General features: G+C 45.3%; 1 protein-coding gene across 1 annotated transcript in view; it reads left to right on the forward strand.

The window, feature by feature from the left end:
* The window catches only part of APCDD1L (APC down-regulated 1 like), a 45,274-nt gene extending 30,255 nt beyond the window's left edge, over positions 1–15,019 (forward strand). Inside the window, exons 2-4 of the mRNA XM_044454898.1 lie at positions 6,390–6,564; positions 8,633–9,191; positions 13,084–15,019. Coding sequence (XP_044310833.1) covers positions 6,390–6,564; positions 8,633–9,191; positions 13,084–13,854 — 1,505 coding nt within the window. The 3' untranslated portion in view covers positions 13,855–15,019. The remainder of the gene's footprint in view (positions 1–6,389; positions 6,565–8,632; positions 9,192–13,083) is intronic.
* The last annotated feature ends 4,073 nt before the right edge of the window (positions 15,020–19,092 follow it).

The raw sequence follows: 19,092 nt of genomic DNA on the forward strand, positions 1-19,092 counted from the left end.
TTTTATGTACCAACTCCACAGTCTTGCTCCGACAGCCCTTCAAATAGAGGACTTTCCTCTGTAAAGCAGGACATCTGGCTACCCCAGCTGTTCCTTCTGGGAAATGTATCAGGAAGAATATAAAGCTATCAGTGCAGGCCCAAAGTGGGCTACATTGCAGAGCAAAAAAGCAACCCATACTTTAAAGCTGAGAACTGTTTCTTTGATTCCTTCTAAGTCTATAGGAGTTTTTAAAAAGATTCTTGGACTTCATGTTGGCGAACTAGGAATACCTTGCGGAGATAAGCTCAGCTGCTGTTATCGCATGTTATCCTTGGCTTGCTAAGCTTGAGAAGGGGTGATAGGAGAGAAAATTAGAAGAGGTTGTCCCACTGGCACCATGAGGGGTTGCCATTGCAAGCCAAGGGGTAATCTGGTTAGTGAGTGGACTCTGCTCATATGGACACAGCAATTTTCTGGACTTGAGGGAGCTTTTTCAGCCTTGCTATTTCCATTTTTCTCCATCCCTGTTACAATCTCTGTGAAATTTAGCTCTTAACCCTATCTTCCTCTGGTTCTTGTCCTTTCTTGCTTCCAGTTAGGATTGCCAGCTTACAAAGCCCCAGTTAGAGGGCAAAACCATAATGGACACCCTTCTTTTTCCATGTGTATAAGTACTTAACCTAAGCAAGATTTTGCTGCCTGTCTCTACAGTGCAAAGCCCTTCAAACAGCCTTCCTGGAGTCTTCCTTCGGTGCCTGGTAGCTCCTCTTTCATAGGTCTCTTTCGCACAAGCCTCCGTCATCTTCATCTGTCTTTGCCTCATTGGCCCCTTCTTCAGCTCATTGCCTGCTTCCTGCAGCCACTGTCCCTTTGGGCTCCTGGCCCCATTCTTGCACTTGCCCTGCTGTCCTGCCTTTTCTCCGTTTCCTCAGTCCTTAGCCTGCCTCACAAATCTACTCCTGACCCTGTAGCTTGTCTTGAAGTTTTAATCCCAGCCAAACTGTCACCCATTCCCTCCCAAAGACATTAACTTGCAGATGTTCTCTGCCTTGTTTAAATGTTCATTCTCTCCCACCTCGGCCAGCCAGTTTGTGAAGCTTCCCTGCCCTTCCCTGCTGTGCAATGGATTCTTTCAGAAGTAAAAAGATTATCAGCAGTTTATGCTTTTATTTCTTCTTTGCCAAGTCTTATCTCTGATGCAGAAAAAAGAAGCCCTTTTCCTTTTTGTAATGTGTCAAAACCCCACGAGTATCTTGCCAGAGTGTCTGTGATGTAAAACAATGCAGACTTGATGCATCTGCCAAGGAGACATAATAAGGATTCAAAGAGCGCTGCCACGCAGTGGCTCAAATATGCGAGCGTGCACACAGTTGGGCCCTGAGCCATCCCTAGCAGACATCTGGAGCAACTGCATTTTCAAGTGTGTTCAGATGAGGTAAACAGTAAGTGATTCTCGTCCAATAACACTGCATGTTCAAATCTGCACTTTCAAGCTCTCTGAGATACTATATATAATATTTGGGAAATCTTGGAGAACGGGAAGTGCCAGACAACTGGAAGAGTGATGACGTGGTCCCTTTCTACAGGAAAGGGAAGGAAGATGAACTGGGGAACCATAGACCAGTTAGTCTAACCTCAATCCCTGGGAAATTATTGGAGCCAATCATTAAAAAATCAGTCTTTATGAACCTTGAAGAAAATGCAGTGATAAGCAGAAGCCAGCATGGATTTCTTAAGAACAAGTCATGCCAAACCAACCTAATCTCATGCTTTGACTGGGTTACCACCCAAATGGACAGAGGAAATGCAGTCGACATTATTTTCCTAGATTTTAGCAAAGCCTTCAACAAAGTGCCCGGCAGCTTCCTAGTGAAGCTTGGCAAAATGTGGACTTGATAGTACTACTTTCAGGTGAATTCACAACTGGTTTCAGAAGAGGTCACAGAGTGACCATCAATGGTAGCGTCTTCCATCAATGGAGAGAAGTTACTAGTCAAGTATCACAGAACTCAGTCTTAGGACCAATACTCTTCAACATCTTTGTTAATGATCTTGATGAAGAATCCAGGGAATGATAATTAAATTTGCAGACAATACTAAATTGGGTATGGAAAACAAAAAGATGCTCCAGGGAGACATAGACAAGCTTAAACACTGGGCGTAAAACAATAGAATCAAATTCAACAGGGACAAATCCCAAATCGAGGCAAGAAAACTGTATCAATACAAGACGGGGAACACTTGGCTCAAGAGTACTGAGAGTGAAAGGGATCTTATAGAGTTGCTGTAGGCAGTGAGCTAAACATGAGCCAGCCATGTGATGCAGCCACAAAAAAAGGCAAACACTATTTTGGGATGTATAAACAGAGGCATCCCTTCTAGAAATAGAGATGTATTCATTCCTATTACTCTGCATTAGTCAGACCTCACATAGAATACAACATTCAGTTTTGGGCACCCAGGTTTAAAAAGGATGCTGATAATCTGGAAAGTGTTCAGGAAAGGAAAACAGAGATGATACAGGGCCTGGAAAATAAGTCTTACGATGAGAGGCTGAAAGAACTGGGCCTGTTCAGCCTTGAGAAAAGAAGACGATGAAGTGACATGATAGCACTCCACAGGCACCTCAGAGGCTGTCACAAAGAAGAAGGAAAAGACCTTACTCTCACTCTCTAATGAGAAGGATAGAATATTAATGTATATCGAGGAGGAGGAGATTTTTGACCATCAAAGGTCAGATCGCTGGAGCGTTTGTGCAGGTGCCTGCAGGAATTGGACCTGTGCAAATGCCATTCAAGGGCTGTCCTTCTTCTGCACATGTGATTGGAGAGAGAAGCCCAGTGAAAAGAAGAGAGCTGGATTCCACAGGGTCCAGGAGATCCCCTCCCCCCCAAAAAAGCGGCCGCACATTTCACAAAAGAGGACAAGAGTGGACATCAGTTTCCATAAGATTTCCATCTGATTGGTTTGTATTTACAAATGCAAATTAAATGTAACAAACAGAATACATCTCATCATAGTGTGAAAAACTGTGGCTACCTCTGCGCCTGCCCTTTACCAGTTGTCTGGTTGCTAACTAGTGGCAGGGAAAAATTCTTATGGTTCTTAATTTTTAAACCAGAATTGGACAGGGCTGCCTTTCAAATAAAGGAATCTTCTCTGTAAAAGAGGACACATTCCACCCCAGTTCTTGTTGTTTGCCAGGTACTCCTCCCTTCACTAATTCAAGGCAACAGCCTGTTTCTTTGCAAAAAGCTCTCTATTCACCAAAAGACACCCACCACACCCAACTCTCACAGAATGGATGTTTGTGCATGCACAGAGTGGTTTATTCAATCCCATCTGAACAACTACTTCTGGAAACCCACCTTCTGAGTGCATCTGGGCCTCGTCCCTTCTGAAGGGCCCGTTTGGAAGCAGGCTCGCCTGCAACTTTTGTATACACCTATTCCCTAGTTGGCTTGCACTGCTTTCCAATGCTGAGACATGGGATCAAGAGTAGTACCAGGTTTGTCTGACTCTGAGAGCTGCTCTTCACACCCCCGCCAACACCTGCACACCTTGGCTTTTCTCAGAGCCTGCTTGGGCAGAGTGACCTTGAGAGAAGCACCGCTTCTGTCATCTCAGAGTCTGGAGCCCCACATGCTGGAGATCCCTCCGCCTCCTCCCCTTCATCCTCCCCTTCATCCTCTGTCTCAGAGTCCAGATCAGCATGACCCGTGAGTATGTGCCAAGAGCAAGCGCTACACTCCTTCCCAACAGTTCTGTTCCTGGAGATAGTCTGTAGCCAATCATAGCTAGTACCCCTTGGTAGTCTTATCCTTCATGGATTAAGCTAGGGTGCAATCCTTGCATGTTTGCAGGGAAAGGCCTGGGAAAAGCTGGCTGGAACATGCTACAAGTTGTGGGGCCTTTTCCCCCTGCGTAACACACGTGCCATTGTGCCCTGAACCCCTTCAAAGCCATGTGGATTGGTGGCCATTTCCATATCCTGTCAATTACTGTTCGTTCAGTTGGAAATGGGAAATAACCAAAGCTGCACTGGGACCCCTTTGGCACCATCCCCGGCCAGCGGGTGGGATTTGGCACAGATCATTCCCTGGAGAGGTTGGAGGGGCGGACACAAGTTGAGGTTCCAGTCATTAATATTCCCATTTTATAGATGGGGGAATTGGATCTTGGAGAGAATGACTTGCACACTGTGGCCTGGACCACCCTGAAAGTTTTGTGGCCGAAAAGGGAGGTGAATTTCTGTCTCAGTCCAATGCATTATTGTTCATGACACCACATTGATTCTGACCTGAAGAGTTTGGGAAATAAAGCAGGACATGGCAGTTTTGTTCTGATGGCTGAAAATGTGCCGCACATGTCTGCAAAAATGCTCAGATTAGGCGGCAGTTGGGCAAAGGCGTTCAAGGCCCGGGTTGTGTTTCTTCCACTGGTGTGCTCCCATTCTCTTCAGGTCACGTTCTTAAAGGAGTGATATTAAAAACCTGGGTAAAGACTCAGTCTGGCTACGTATTCTCCCATTGCCTAAGCCAATAACATCCGCTGCTAAGGGAAATGAGGTAAGTGACAATATTACTGTCCTTGTAAAAGGGCAACAGGAAAGCTTTAATGTTCCCGGTTGCAATTTCCCTGCCTTGGGCTGTCACCCCTGAGCCATAAATTGTGGAAGGAGAGAAGTTTTCCGGGGCAGAGCTCGTGGGTCTAGAGATGGGGTTGGCTCACATGCTAAATTAAAATGGATTTCATATTTGACATGTTTTAAATGGGTGCTTGCTTGCACACTGAGCTTTTAATGGCTTGGTTCTGTGATGAAAAGTCCTCTGCAGCTCAAAAGCCCATTAATGGCTCTTGCTGTGGCCTAAGGAGACAGAAGCCTTCTAGAAACGGCTTTGGAAGAGGACTGGGCATGCTCAGGGAGCCCCTGGAGTCATGGCGTCCTGAGTGTCCCTTGGGAAAGTGGGCAGGGGAGAAGAAATGTGGTTTTCATGCCTGTTACAATAACCTTCCCAACCTGGTACTCTTGAGAATTTGTGGCCTACTACTATCACCCTTAGGAAAGGCTGGCTTGTTAGAGAGCAACCTGAGAACAAAACAAAGCCCTCCTGGATCAGACTGGAGGTGCATCTAATCCAGCACTCTGTACACACAGCAGCAAATGAGCCGCCCACAGGGTCCCTCCAGCAGGATGGGCGCCAGACCTCCTCCTGCCCAAGCTCCTCAGCACCTGGTGCATGCAGGCATGCTGCCTCTGTAAAGGAGGCCAGTAGCCGGAGGCCAGTAGCCACCAGTAGCCTCCTCCCTCATGAATCTGTCCAGTCCTCTTTTAAAGCCATCCAGATTGCTGGCCAGCACCGCTTCCCGTGGTAGTGAATCTCATAGCTAAACTATAAACTGTGCAGAGAAGTACTTCATTTAATCTGTCCGAAACTGCCCACCAATCAGCTTCATGGGATGCCCCCCCCATTTCAAGTGTTACAGGAGAGGGAGAAAAACATCTCCCTCTCTACTTTCTCCACGTAGCACATTAAACACCTCTCTCATGTTTCCCCTTCCTCACCTTTTTGTCTAAGCTGAACACCTTGAACAGGAGCACACCTGGAAGGACTCCCAACAATTGGCTAGTGAGGAGACACTGCAATTTGCTGCTTTTCCTTGCACTACTCCAAAAAGGAATTGCAGTTTTCCAGGCAGACTTCTCCAAAAGAGAACCAGTGCAGGTGCCAACAGCAAAGCAATTACTGGGTAGTTGAGGGACTATTTGAATATGAGGTTTAGAGCAATGGTGCAGGCTTCTTGCACTAGGGCCCCTCCTGAAGCCCCTCGCCTTGGGATTTCCTCCCACCTCCCTCACCCTATTGAGGGTCCATTCATACCGAAATATTTAGCCAAAAGGTAGTGAAAGAGAGCCTGACTTGTGGTCAGAACTTGCCTTGCTTTTCTTAAGGGAACCCTGAATTTGCCTTGATGAACCCTAGAAAACTATGTCCAGTACATAGGATTACACTCGTGAAAGTGGAGGCTAGCAGGTTTAATCTGGAGCTGCATGGCTAGAAGTTTGAAGAGAAAATAAATCAGAAGGCCGATTACTGGGCAGTGGAGTGAGTGGGGATGCACTTCAGTATTTTAACATGATTGGTGTCTTAGACTCCCCTGCAGGCAAGCAACTGTCTCTTAGCTTTGTGTTCCCATTTGTGAAGTGGGCTCATATCTCACAGTTTTGCTTCACTGCAGCCCTGATAAACTTGCAAAGTACTTCAAGCCGTATGCATGCTTGGTCAGGAAAGCAAAGGATGCTTTCTAACACAGGCTGGAATGGAACAGGTGCTTTTTATCATCCAGAATCCTGTGTCGGAGAGCCTCTACATTTGTGCCCTAAAACATCTGATTTCTCTCTAAAGCATGTGCATCTGGACAGAAGCTATGGGATGTCCCAGTATCTCCTCCAAGCCAGCCTGGCTCCGGAAAACTGCAGTGGGAACCGCAGTGCCAGTACCAATTGCGCCACCTTCAGGACGGCGCTAGAATAGCGGCTCTCCTTCCACCCAGACTGGAAGGTCATTGGATTTCAACAGGGTAAGATGTTTATAGCCATACCAAGTAGATTATAATATTGCCATGGTGGACTTTGCCTTTGCTCCTGAGTATTTAAATTGCCATTGTAGCTTTTTGCACTGTTTAGTAACAGAAAACATCACAGCACAAAACATTCTGTTACTTTTGTGCGTGGTTATCTTGATCTACACTTGTGGTGTCAAAACATCTGCCTCCAGGCTTATCTTTACACATTCTGACCTTCTCGGTGGAGAAGGTTTATTTTATATTTTTGACCTTCTTATGTTTCTCTGCTAGAAACCTAAATAACTAGCCCATGTTGTTTGGTCTTTGGGAAGAACATATATTCATTTTTTATCCTAGCCCATCTCTGGGGGTTTTGGGGGGATTAAATGGGTAGGGCATGGGGGAGAAGGATGCATGCCATCCAGAACTCCTTAGAGGAAGGCACTCAATCAATCAGTTTTACATCTTTCTTCCAACAAGTCAAGGCAAGCACACAGGGGATTCAGTCTTTTTTCAAGCTTCCAGAAAAACTTATGTGATTAAACCTGGCCTAAAGCCCACCTAAGTGTTCTGTTTGAATGTACAGCATTGGGATCTTTAGGCTATGACCCTACATCCATTTACCTTGGAGTAAGTACATCTTGAAGGACATGGGTGGTGTAGTGGGTTAAACTGCTGAGCCATTGAGCTTGTTGATCAAAAGGTTGGCAGTTCAAATCCACGCAATGAAGAAAGCTGCATAATAAAAGCCATACCTGTTCTTCCCTGCAGAGGAAGGCAGGAAGTACTCCAACAGAGTGAAGCTCAGGGAACCAAGGCTCAATTTAGATGCCAGGAAGTACTTCCTGACAGTTAGGAGCCCGAGGGTGTGGAATGGGCTTCCACGGGAGGTTGTGGAGGCCCCATTGGTGAGGGTGTTTAAGGATAGGCTGGACGTGCACATGGTGGCATGTCGTGAGCAGAGCTGGCTGGAGCTGGGGATCAGACTAGATGGCCCAGGAGATCCCTTCTGACTTGCTTTGTTTCTGTGTTTCTATAAAAAGAGGATTGTTATTCCGGTGGACTGAATTCTATTCAGTTCTGGTACTCAAACCAAATTGCTGAGCTCAGAATGCTTTAATTCCAAGTGTCCATCTTTTGTAACACGTACCTCTTGAGGTTTTAGTGAAAAACAGAGTATATTCTGTAAGTTTGAAGTATGACCACCAGAGATGTACGGAATTGCACTGTGACACTATTTTGACATTGAGAATTAAAGCAATCTGAACAGTTAAATGAAATAGTTTAATTAGATCAAAATGCTTTGCCTCATTTATTTAATCACAGAATTTGAAAATTTTACTCAGATTTTTTTAAATTCCAGCTGCTACCAGATATACTACTTGTCCAGAAAAATTAGATGGGATTTAGTAGAGATTCAGTGGTTGCCAGTGCTCTCTTTCCCCTCATCTTCCACTTTTTAATTTATTTTACAAAATAGAAAATATTTGTAACATGACCACCTTTCCTTCCAGTCTGCCACATACATATTTCAACCATTTTGGCATGATTCAATTCTCCAGTCATAACACACCATTCTTAATTATCAAAGCTGTCCATTTTGACCATCTGCAAGAAAAATTCCAGCCATTCCCTTTGAGTCTCAAATTCCCCCCCAGTAACCAACAAGTATTTGACGAAAGTTCCTGTCTCCATTAGGTTGCTCTTCTCATGCACTCTGTGACTGGCATAAAACTGAAATTGGACAAGATCCAGCATCTGCCTTCCACATGTGACCATTAACCAATCCCTGCTTAACCTGTGGTCTCTTTTAGGGTGGTGCAGTGGTTATTTAATAGTTGCCAAGATTGCAGGATATGACACAGCCTAAGCAGGGTTCACATGTCCATGGGCACCATGGCTCCCTGTTGGTTAAATAAGACACAACAGGCCACAGTGTGTCATCTGAACCCTGGCTCTGTCTAGCATTTTCAGTGTGCCATGGGTAGAAGTGGGTGAGGAACTGCACTTCTGCTAGTGCAGTTGATCCAGGGTAAATCTGGATCCAGCCCCCTGTAACAAAAACGTCACTCCTTGTCTCCAGGTGTGAGGTCCGGCCAGGACCCGAATTCCTCACCCGGTCGTATATGTTCTATGCCAACCGCCTCTTCAAAGCCTATCAGTTCTACTACCGTGACCCTTCTTGCCAGGATCCCACCTACTCTCTGGTCATCAAAGGCAAAATTAGGCTCCGGCAAGCCTCCTGGATCACACGGGGGGCCACTGAAGCGGATTACCATCTTCACAAAGTCGGCATTGTCTTCCATAGCCAGAGGGCCATGCAAGAAACGGTGGCTCGCATCAACCGGACTTCAGGAGAGCGCTGCCGTGGGTTTGTGCCGGCCGGGCGGACTTGGGCTCCCGGTGCCCTGTATGAGCTTCTGAGTGCTAAAGTGGAACAGGATTGCACCCCAGGCCTTGGATTTGCTATGCATGAACTTAGCCTCGTACGAGTGGAGAAGTTCCACCAGGCAGCGCTGCTCCAGAATAACCAGGGGAGCCGAGAAGTGGAAGAGCTCTATCTTGGGGACATCCACACTGAGTGGTCGGAAAGACGCCATTATCGGCCAACGGGTTATCAGCGCCCCCTGCAGAGCGCCATGGTAAGAGTTCTCCTTGTGTAGAATCATGGCCTGTTTGCAGTGGCTTGCTCAGATGCACTGCCAGGCAAAAGAGCATTTGTCAGGAAAGCTCCAACTTGACAGGAACTGATCTGTGTCTTCAGGATAATCTGTTTCAGTCTAGAGGGGCTCATGCTGCTTCAGAATGCATATTTGTGCATAAAAGACTCTTTGCCATTGTTGGCATGCAAGGCTAGCATGCTGGGCAGAGGTGGGACCATATTGCCCTGGAAGAGCCGGGCTTTGCAAACAGGGCAGCGAAACAAAGCAGTTGTGCACTCAAGGTGCACCATTCCCTGAGGAACATGGGCGGGTGATGCTGTTGTGCTCCTGCCCTGTCTGTGGGGTCCTGTAGGCAACTGGCTGTCCATAGTGGAGGACTAGAGGGACCCTTGGTCTGGCCCAGCAGCTCTCATCTTATATTCTTAAGCAGTGGCAAGGCAGCATCTCCTGATTGTTCCAAAAGAGCAACAAAAGAGAAAGGGAAGCAAATTGCCGCTAAATAGTTAGTGCATTTTTAAATCAGCAACCTATTTGGACGTAAGTGGGAGAGCAGTGTGTAAAGTGCATAAGGTATAAAGCCATGGCACAGATGCCCTGTAAAATAGCTAATCTGTAGCATCCCGAGAAAGAGAAGAAAGGAGACTGGGAGCAGTTTTATAGATAAGCCCTTCTTCCAGACCCTGGGGAATTGGAGTGGAATTACCTTTAAGCTAAGACACTGCAGTTAGACAGATCGTGAGCCTGAAGCAAAACCCATTTGCTAAATGTCTCTCCAAAATAAAGTATGGTTGGTGTATAACACGTCTACCCTCTCCGGTGAGCTGAATGTAGAAAAAAGTTCCCCATAACCAAGTGAAGCAGCAGAGTTTAGCAGAAATGTTATCAGTAACTGAACATTTACAATGCAGAGGTTTTAAGTGAGAAGTGGATATGATTATTATCTTATGCTTCTCTTTTGGTGGGTCCTACTGAAGTTCATTTTCAAAGAAAAAGAGGAGCAGCAAGGAAAATCCAATAACTGTTATCCCTCAGTGGAATACCATTACCAGAGGAAATAGCCCTGAATGTAATTATCAGCCAAGGATATACAGAAACCTAACTTTCAGTGCAGCCGAAATGTGATTATGCGGCAGGTCCTGGTTTCTTGTTTGCTTTTGTCAGGAGCTTGGTTTCTTTCCCAGAGTGTGTTTTTATCAAAATCATAACTAATCAATTTTGGACTGTGATCGAGCTGCAAGATAGGCTTGTGAACAATAGCAGAAAAATGCTCATGACCATTACCAGATGGAGAGGAAAATGAAATTGGGGTAAGGGGAGGGACAAGGTAGGAGGAAAAAAATTCACTAACACAACAATGCAATAACTGGGATTCTAGCAAGGAAAAGAGAAAAAACATGTTGCAACTAATAGGTTTGGATGGGCATTAAAGTCAAGAGTTATCTTAGGCCAAAACCATATATATGTGAGCTAAAGCAGATGCTAAACATGAATGCTTTGTAAAATTAATTTAAAACCACACTGAGGTGTGCTGAAGTACAGTGACTTCACTACAATGCTGCAGTTAATCAGCTCACAGTTCTACATGGCCTGTTACCAGTGGATGAAGTCAGTGCCTGGGAAAAATTAGACACTGTGACTGGATCCTTTGCAAGGGCTCCATTTAGCAGAGAGAAAGTTGGGGCTAAGGATTTGGCTCCATTTCATAGTTGGCCGTTCCTTCTGGTTGCCACCAGTCTCTGGGCAAGGACTGTTGCTCAGAAGCAAAGCACATCATTTTGGGTGCAGATTCCAATCCTGACCACTCCGGGACGGCTGAAATCCTGGAAGCCACTGCCAGTCAATGTAGGCAGCTATCACCAAGGGTCAGCTTATGTCCCCCCACCCCATATTTCCTTGAATCTGCTCGCATGCACAGAGAACTCAGTTCAGACTTAGATGTCTCAGTTCATGGCAGGCTCTGGAGAACGTCAGTAACAGCATAAGTCCATGGGGGCTTGGAACTTGCTTAAGACCCCCCTCCCCAAAAAAGTCATCACTCAGTTGGAAGATCATGTGCTTTGCAGCCCGCCTTCAGTTCCTGACATCCCTACTTCAACACACACATGGGCAGCTGAGCTGGGAAAGAGCCACGCTTTTGCTGCCAGTGCAAATACGGACTGCCAGGAGCAATGGACTCATGGTCTGGTTGGTCAGAGGCTGCTGTTGGGAAAGCTGGTTCTGCACTTAGCCCTGTTTACGCGCACGCTCCCGCAGCACCACTAGAGCTGGACCGGGAGTACAGGGTAATCCCTTTGCAAGCTGCAACAGTGTACGGCTGAAGGACAGCCCTCGGCTCTGACGGGGCCCTCACTGGCTGTGTGCGTGCCCCAAGCACCCAATTTCCTGCTGTTCGAGATGAGCAAATACAAATATTTTAGGGCCATGGGCTGCATGCCGGTACTGCAGTCCTTTCTGCAGGCAGAATAGGGAGAGGCAGCCCCTTCCCCCAAAGGCACCTTGCCTGCGGCTTCCCTAAAACCTGGTGGCGTCTCTGGCACTCGCACAGAAAGCCGTCAGACCTACAGCCTAGAGATAGATGAGTGATGAACCCACTGGGTTGCACTGTGGGATGTGGATGGGAGCCAGGCGGGAGACGCTCCCTTCTGCCCCCCTCTAGATAAAATGACCTCTTTGATTTCCCCCATATCTGTGTCTGCTTTAAAGAGAAACCACTCTGGGGAAATTACCTCCTATTATTAAAGCATTTCCTGCTTTTAAAGAACGTGCTTATTTCAGTAACTGCTGGGAGTATTTAGCTATAATGTGCTGTGTACCATCAACACTCGCTGGAGCGACAGTTGCGGTAAGGAGAGTTGAGCATAGATGAATTACTGCAGACTTCAGTGGCATACATGTAAATTGCTTGCCGGACTGTTTAACTACAGAGTTACTTAAATCTTATTCCCATACAAACACAGCTGGCGTCTTTCAAAATCGACCATACGTAGCAATCCTGACTTATGAAAACAGATCCCGTTCACTGTAAATTGTATGTGGTCCACACACATGCCCTAATTAGTGCGGGAATAACTGTTTAACGCTGACCAGAAACCTTTGGGGTGACTTATTCAAATACATGATCAGTTACATCCCCCTGTGCATGTCAGCTGAAAATATGTGCATTTCTTTCACATCAGTGAAACTAGCTCCTCATAGTGGGGTAGAGGGGAAATTACTTTTATAATCTGGCTTCCATATACCACTAAGCAAACTACAGCATTTTGATTTCAAAATTTCCTCTACATTGTAGAACACTGATCCATACTTTCATTTCAGTGTTCTAGATACTAAAAATCTGTGTATTCCCCCCCCCCCCACCAAGTCACTCCCGTTGAATTTCTAAATACTAAAACTTATCAGGGTTTCAGGTAAAAGTGGCTGGATCATACCTTCCAGTAAAGAATCAGGGTAGCATGGACTTTTGAAGCATTTCAGTTCTTTGGCAAAACAAGCACAAGATCTTTCGAATGTAGCCTGTTGCATTGTTTTGAATCCTGAAAACATTACTTAGCCTTCTTCCTAGCACGTTTCTAGACCTCATGTTTTGCTTTGGGGTAGTGGGTCAACATGTTATTAATTTAGCGTAGAATGCAGGCGGATAAAATCAAGCATGCTCATCTCTGTGCAGATGGCACTTTGCTTCCCAGTGGTATCATGGTCTTTTGTCCACTATCAAAATATTTATTCCCCTGCCCTGCCCTGCCCTGCCCTGCCTTCCAAACTTGCTCTTTTTTGTAGAGTGTACTTTCCCTTGAGGAAAACTACATTGCTTAGTAAATATATAGGAAAGGCCTTGCTTAGACTTTGCCTTCTTCTTTCTTTCTTCCAACAGCACCATGTCCACCCTTGCCCTGCCTGTGGGATTATATACAGAGGCGACGAGCATCACCCACCCATATTACTGGCCAGGCCTGAGCTCCCCATGTGGCTGAGCGGCCGCTGGGTCAGCTCTCGGTGTGAGGTCCGCCCAGCAGTGCTTTTCCTCACGAGGTATTTCACTTTCCACGGCAACAACCGCAGCTGGGAGGGCTACTACTACCACTACTCGGACCCTCTCTGCAAGCAGCCCACCTTCACCGTGTATGCCTCGGGCCACTACACGGAGGGGGCGCCCTCCGTTGTCGTGAAGGGAGGCACCGAGCTGGTCTTCAGGGTGACCCACGCCCGGGTGACGCCCATGGATCAGGCGACGGCGGTGATGCTGAACTCCTCTGAGGCCGGGAGCTGTGGGGAGGCCGGCGCTTGGAGCATCGGGCGGGAGCTGGACGTCACCCACACGAACGGCTGCGCGGCTCTGGGCATCAGGCTGCCCCACACGGAGTACGAACTCTTCCGAATCGAACGGGATGCCAAAGACCGCAGCTTGCTGTACATCGGCGAGAGACCGACGGATGGGTCGAGCCCCAACACACCTGGCAAGAGGCCCACCTCGTATCAGTCTCCTCTCTTCCAGTGCGGGATGCCCTCAGCAGTTGCAGCAGGACACAGCCAGCCCAGTTACCTGGGAAGATTAGGGGCTGACCTTAACAGTGGCGCTCCGAAGACGCTCTCCAGAGCCTCTGCCCTGGCCTTTCTAGTTGTGCAGCTTCTCAGATGGGACTGAACACGGATGCTCATGTGCCAGTGGGTTGCACAGAGTCCAGCCAGCCCTTCCTTAGTGTTAAGACCTTCGTTTGTTCATACCACAATGAGCCTATCTGGAAGCAGTTGCAAACTTCACACTCGAGTTTCCTGAGGTGAAACCCTTCCCTTCATGCCCAAGTATGGACACGGACAACGGAGCTGACGTTTTTTTTATTGCCGATGTAAAAGTCATCAGGTGACTTAAGTTGTACTAAACGTACAATTATGTGTAGATCTGAAAGTCCTTTCTGCAAGTCTACTCCCACACAAAAAAGTATAGAGAAGTAATCGTGCTTTCACAGGACTGTTTTGTTTTGAAATCACTTTGAATTGATATTGCAGGTGCTATTTACAAAATGTAACCGTTTTTATTAAGTGCTGTCAAGTAATCTCTGACCTAGGAAAGAAAGCCTTCCAGAATGGCCTGTCCTTCAGTCATGCTCAGCTCTTGCAATCTCAGGGCTGTGGCTTCCTTTATGGAATTAATCTATCTCATCATTGGTCCTCCTCCTGCCTTTCCCTAGCCTGATAGTCTTCTCCAGGAAGGCTTGCCTTCACATGATGTGTCCAAAGTATGACAGCCTCAGCTTTGTCCTTCTTGCTTCCAGAAAAAGTTTGGTCTTGATTTGAGGTATGACCCATCTTTCTGCCAGTCCTGGGTATTCACAAAGCTCTCCTCTAATACCATGTTTCCCATGCATCCATCTTCTTCCTGCCAGCTCCCTTCACTGTCCAGCTTTCACACCCATACTTGGTGATGGGGAATACAATAGTTTGGATTATCTTGGCCTTGGTCTCCAGTGAAACATCCTTAACACTTGATGTTCTTTTCTAATTCCATCATTACTGACCTTCCAAATCTCTTTCTTCAAATTTCTTGGCTTTGTATGCAAAACCTTTTACAGTTTCAGTTTCTCCATATGCTGACATTATAGTTCTGTAAATCTTCTGCAGTTATGTAGCTAAAAACTTTAAAAGAACCCAGTTGTTGGAATTAGCTTGGCTTCTAGCTCAGAGACAAATGTCACATGAGAGGAAATACTCTTTTATTAAAATTGTCATCCTGGGCCTAGGATAGAGGGCCTGATCAGACAGCTGGAGTAGATGGTTTATTATCATTTTTTTACTTCATTGCCTTTATATCCTGTTTTCCTTCCTCTTGCAAGGAACTCAAGGTGGCGTACAAGGGCCTCCTCCTTTCCATATATCCTCCCAACAGCCCCCCTTGTAAGTTAGGCACCATCTTTTAAAGTGAAAGCAGTTAAGATTCTAGTCTTTAGTGTTATGCATAAACTTGGAAAGGCAATAGCAAAGAAAGAAATCTTTCAAAACCTCATCTTGTGCAAGCATTACACACCTGTTATTAATAATGTAGAAGAACCCACTGAGACTCAAAATGCTTGCTTATTGTTTACCTAGAAATGGAAAACAATGTATGGTTGTCAAGAAGGCCATAATTTTTGGTGAAAGTCACAAATTGCACAGGTTTGAATGATGCTTTGTGTAGATAATAAACTCTAAGGAAGGCACAGTTATGCTTTCTGTCACCAGCACAATCCTGATAAAGACTCCCTGTCCCATGCTACAGATAATAGAAGAAGGACCCATTTGTGTCAAAGGAATCTTTCTTTCTACAGCTAGCCATAGTGAGGGGTTGGGAGGAGCATCGTGCAGGAGGAAATAAACTTCCCTTGCACTGCCGTTCTGATAAAGATTGGCATTTGTATATGTAGTCTTGGCCTCGCTGCAGTTACACAGTAAAATTTAACAATGTGCTTAGGTCCTGACTTATTCCACTTGATCATCCTAGTACCTGCAAGGGAAAGGAGACATATATTGGTAAACAAAGAAGATGCTCAGAAGGGCATTTGTTTACAACATCCGCCAGCTGTCTCCCACTGCACTGAGAAAAATACCCATTATGAGTTTTTTGGCATCATTCGTCTTTCTTAAACAGTCAACAAAGCGACATTCAGTTGAGTTAACTGAAATACACAGCTTCTGGCAATAGCCAAAAAGCTCCAGTTATTTCACAGAGTCTGATCAAAATGTCAATTTAGCAGCTATTCTTCATGGCTGTAGCATCCCTATGTAAGTCACAGTACTCAATGGAGTAGTTTTTATTCTTTTTGGCAACAGGGAACTGCACGTTGGAAAACTTAAGGGTGAACCCTGACAATCTAAGATAACTCAGGATGATGTAGATGGAATAGTATAATGTAAAAGCCACAGTCTTGTTTCTAGCTGTAAAAAAAAGCAGCTTTCTACCTTAATCACTTTGCAAGTGCTGGTCCTCTCCAAACTGCTCAAACTATTTTTTTATAGCCAGCTATGCAACTCTCATAAATTACATGCTATATATTTACAAGGTTGTGGCTAACATGTAGATAAAATTGATGGGTTTTTATAAAAGTGCTGGGGCACAACTGCTTTAACAGATTCAGATGCAATACTTATATTAATGTACAATTTTAAAACACCAAATGTATCATAGCATGCAACTTTTTACAGAGAAAACTCTTAAAGTCATGTACATAAAACAGTTGCTCATCTTCTAAAATGGCTACCTTTTTTTTAGTAGGCACTGGCATAATTGCAGAATTCTTTCCTTTTGCTTGTCAGCAGCAGGACAGTATTTTAAGTATCTGCAGCATCCACCACTCAGGTCTGGTGCTTGGGAGCAGCACCAGGATGTAGAGGTGTTGAGCTTAGAGAGACAATGTACCAGGCTGGTTTTATCAGCAGGGATCTGAGATCACCTGCCACCATCTCGGATTCCCTGTCCTCTTTGAGCTTAGCCGCAGACCTTACAGTAACTGTCGGGAAAGCACTGTGCCCAGCGACAGTAATTGTAATAAAGGAATGTTAAGCTGGTTTGGTCTTGGATGGGCAGTGAATACTGTTCCTATGTGCAGAAGTTTTGCTCCTGGAAGAGGTGAAGCTGAATGATACACCTGTGACAAATGTCTCACAGGATACGGGGAAACATTGCTTACGGCCTTCTTACCTATCCCCAGCGGGGCCAGAACAAGTACAATACAGGAACAATTGAGGCCTAGCCTCATGGCATTTATTCCAGAGATGAAACACAAACAATTCAGACCTCTCTGCCCTGCAGACAAAAAACATGGTTACAAAACAGAGTATGGCCTTTGCTTGGAATTGGAGTGGCTCATTTTTAAAAGGGATTATTTCCTGTGCTTTAAGGCCTGATCCAGCAATTCAGGCTTTTTCCACATGGTCATTTATTTTGACTCCTCAGTGTTTTAAAATTTAAACAAAACTTTTAATCAAAGCAATGTCTAGCCCTAGACATCCTGACACCCGTAACGACAAAAACATTTTGGTAGTACAGAACAACCACAAACAATTAGTTCATCCTGTCTGTTCATCTTCTCTGTAAACAGGCAAAAGATGCATGCAATTAGTTCTTCCTATTTATTTTGCCTAAAATAAATGCTATTTCTTTTGGCTTATTTTTCTTTCTGAAATAAATAAATAAACGACACAGGGGTTTGAAGCTTGAACCACGGAACTGGTCCATGAACCAATCCAACTTAGAAAAAATAAAATTCATAAAGTAGAATACTAATTAAATAGAAAATACACATTTCTTAATAAAGTGGAAACTTGTAAAACCTCACATGATCCCATATGGTGATAGAGATGCCAAGAGCTGTCTGCAGTTGGATGGCAAAGCTCATGAGTAAACACATTTTTTAAAAAAGACTTGATGCAAGAAAATTCTTGCCTTTTAAGAAGCGTTATAGGAGGAATTTCTGCTGGGTACGCATTCCTTACTCTTCCACTACCAATGTGTATTTCATAGGGAAGCAGCAGTTGGATGGGAATACAAGCACTGCTTTCCTTTCCTTTCCCCATTAGGTTTATCTTCCTGCCTATCCCAATACTAGCATGTCAGACTCATGCCTAAATTGGTGTATTGGTGGAAATCTCACAGCTCCATTCAGAGCCCTGGGTGTAGGTTCACCATCGCTAAGGTCTACCATGTCTGCATACCACAGCTCTACGTGCCCAGGTTGCCGTTGCTGTGGAATGAAAAAGGAACAACATGCATGGGTCACACTTGAAGCGGAACTGAGAATGCCTAACTTGGACACTGACAAAATTGTCACCCCTGGCAAGTAACAAATTCAAACAGCTATAAATCAAGCCAGAGCAGAAATTATTCTTGATAACTAACTAATGAATGCAACCAAGCCAATTTTACTCACTTTGATACAAAACACTTTGCCTCCCTTTACACATTCAGGTTGGAATAATCAAGGCCTCTCCAGGAGCACACGGGTTGCCACCCTTCTTAAGTCGTCTCCACGCTGCTCATGTACACCTGCCCTGTAAAGCTTAGGAGAACACTTTCCTGTGCGTTCATCTCAAAGACATTTTTACATCTCACAGCCTCATGTCGTGTCGTGGATCTGTAGAACACCTCACCCCATGAAGCTATTGTAATGTTTCGATGGCGCCACGTGGCATATTGGCATGTTAAACACCCCATGAAACCAAGATGGAAACTAAAGGTTGCAGGTAGCAGCTCCAGAGGGATTTCAGCAGTGATGCTGCTATAGGATTTAAGGACCAACTGACTTCCTCCATCCATAGCCAGGAGAATTACAGAAGCCAATCCCATGTATAGCATGCCTTCTCCAAACAGATAAATGCTCATGGGTTAGAGCAGGGTAGGCAATATTGCTCCTTGGCCATTTTGGCGTTGTGTTCCCCAGCAGCTGATGCACTTGTGGCAGCCATCTTTGCAACTTCAAGCATTGTACCAAAGTAGCAGGAAAACAAGGCATGTGGGAAGCATGTGGGGTGCCTGATCTCAAAGCAGAATCCCACTACTGGATGTAATTCTGTGCCATGTTCCTATGTACCTTGTTTCCCTGGTAAATCGGGTTGATTTTTGCTGCCTCTGTAGCAAACATGTTGGTTACAAGTTCAGGGTGGGGCACAGCCCCCCCCCCCCGAACTTCACATGTTGCCCAGTTCTAGCTAAAAAAAGAAAGCTAGGAGGATTCTTAATAAAAGGATGCAACTGAAGGCACATTTTATGCATCGTTTGGATGAGAAAATGCACACAACTCCCAGCATGACCCAGCAAATAATGTTCTAGACAAGCATAGGATTACACCCTGAATGTCTTGTTTTGTGCCGAAGCTCATATCATGACAAGTAATCAAAACACAAATGAACCTCA

Source organism: Varanus komodoensis, unplaced genomic scaffold (genome assembly GCF_004798865.1).
Source record: "Varanus komodoensis strain SLA01 unplaced genomic scaffold, ASM479886v1 scaffold8, whole genome shotgun sequence".
Classification (NCBI taxonomy): Eukaryota; Metazoa; Chordata; class Lepidosauria; order Squamata; family Varanidae; genus Varanus; species Varanus komodoensis.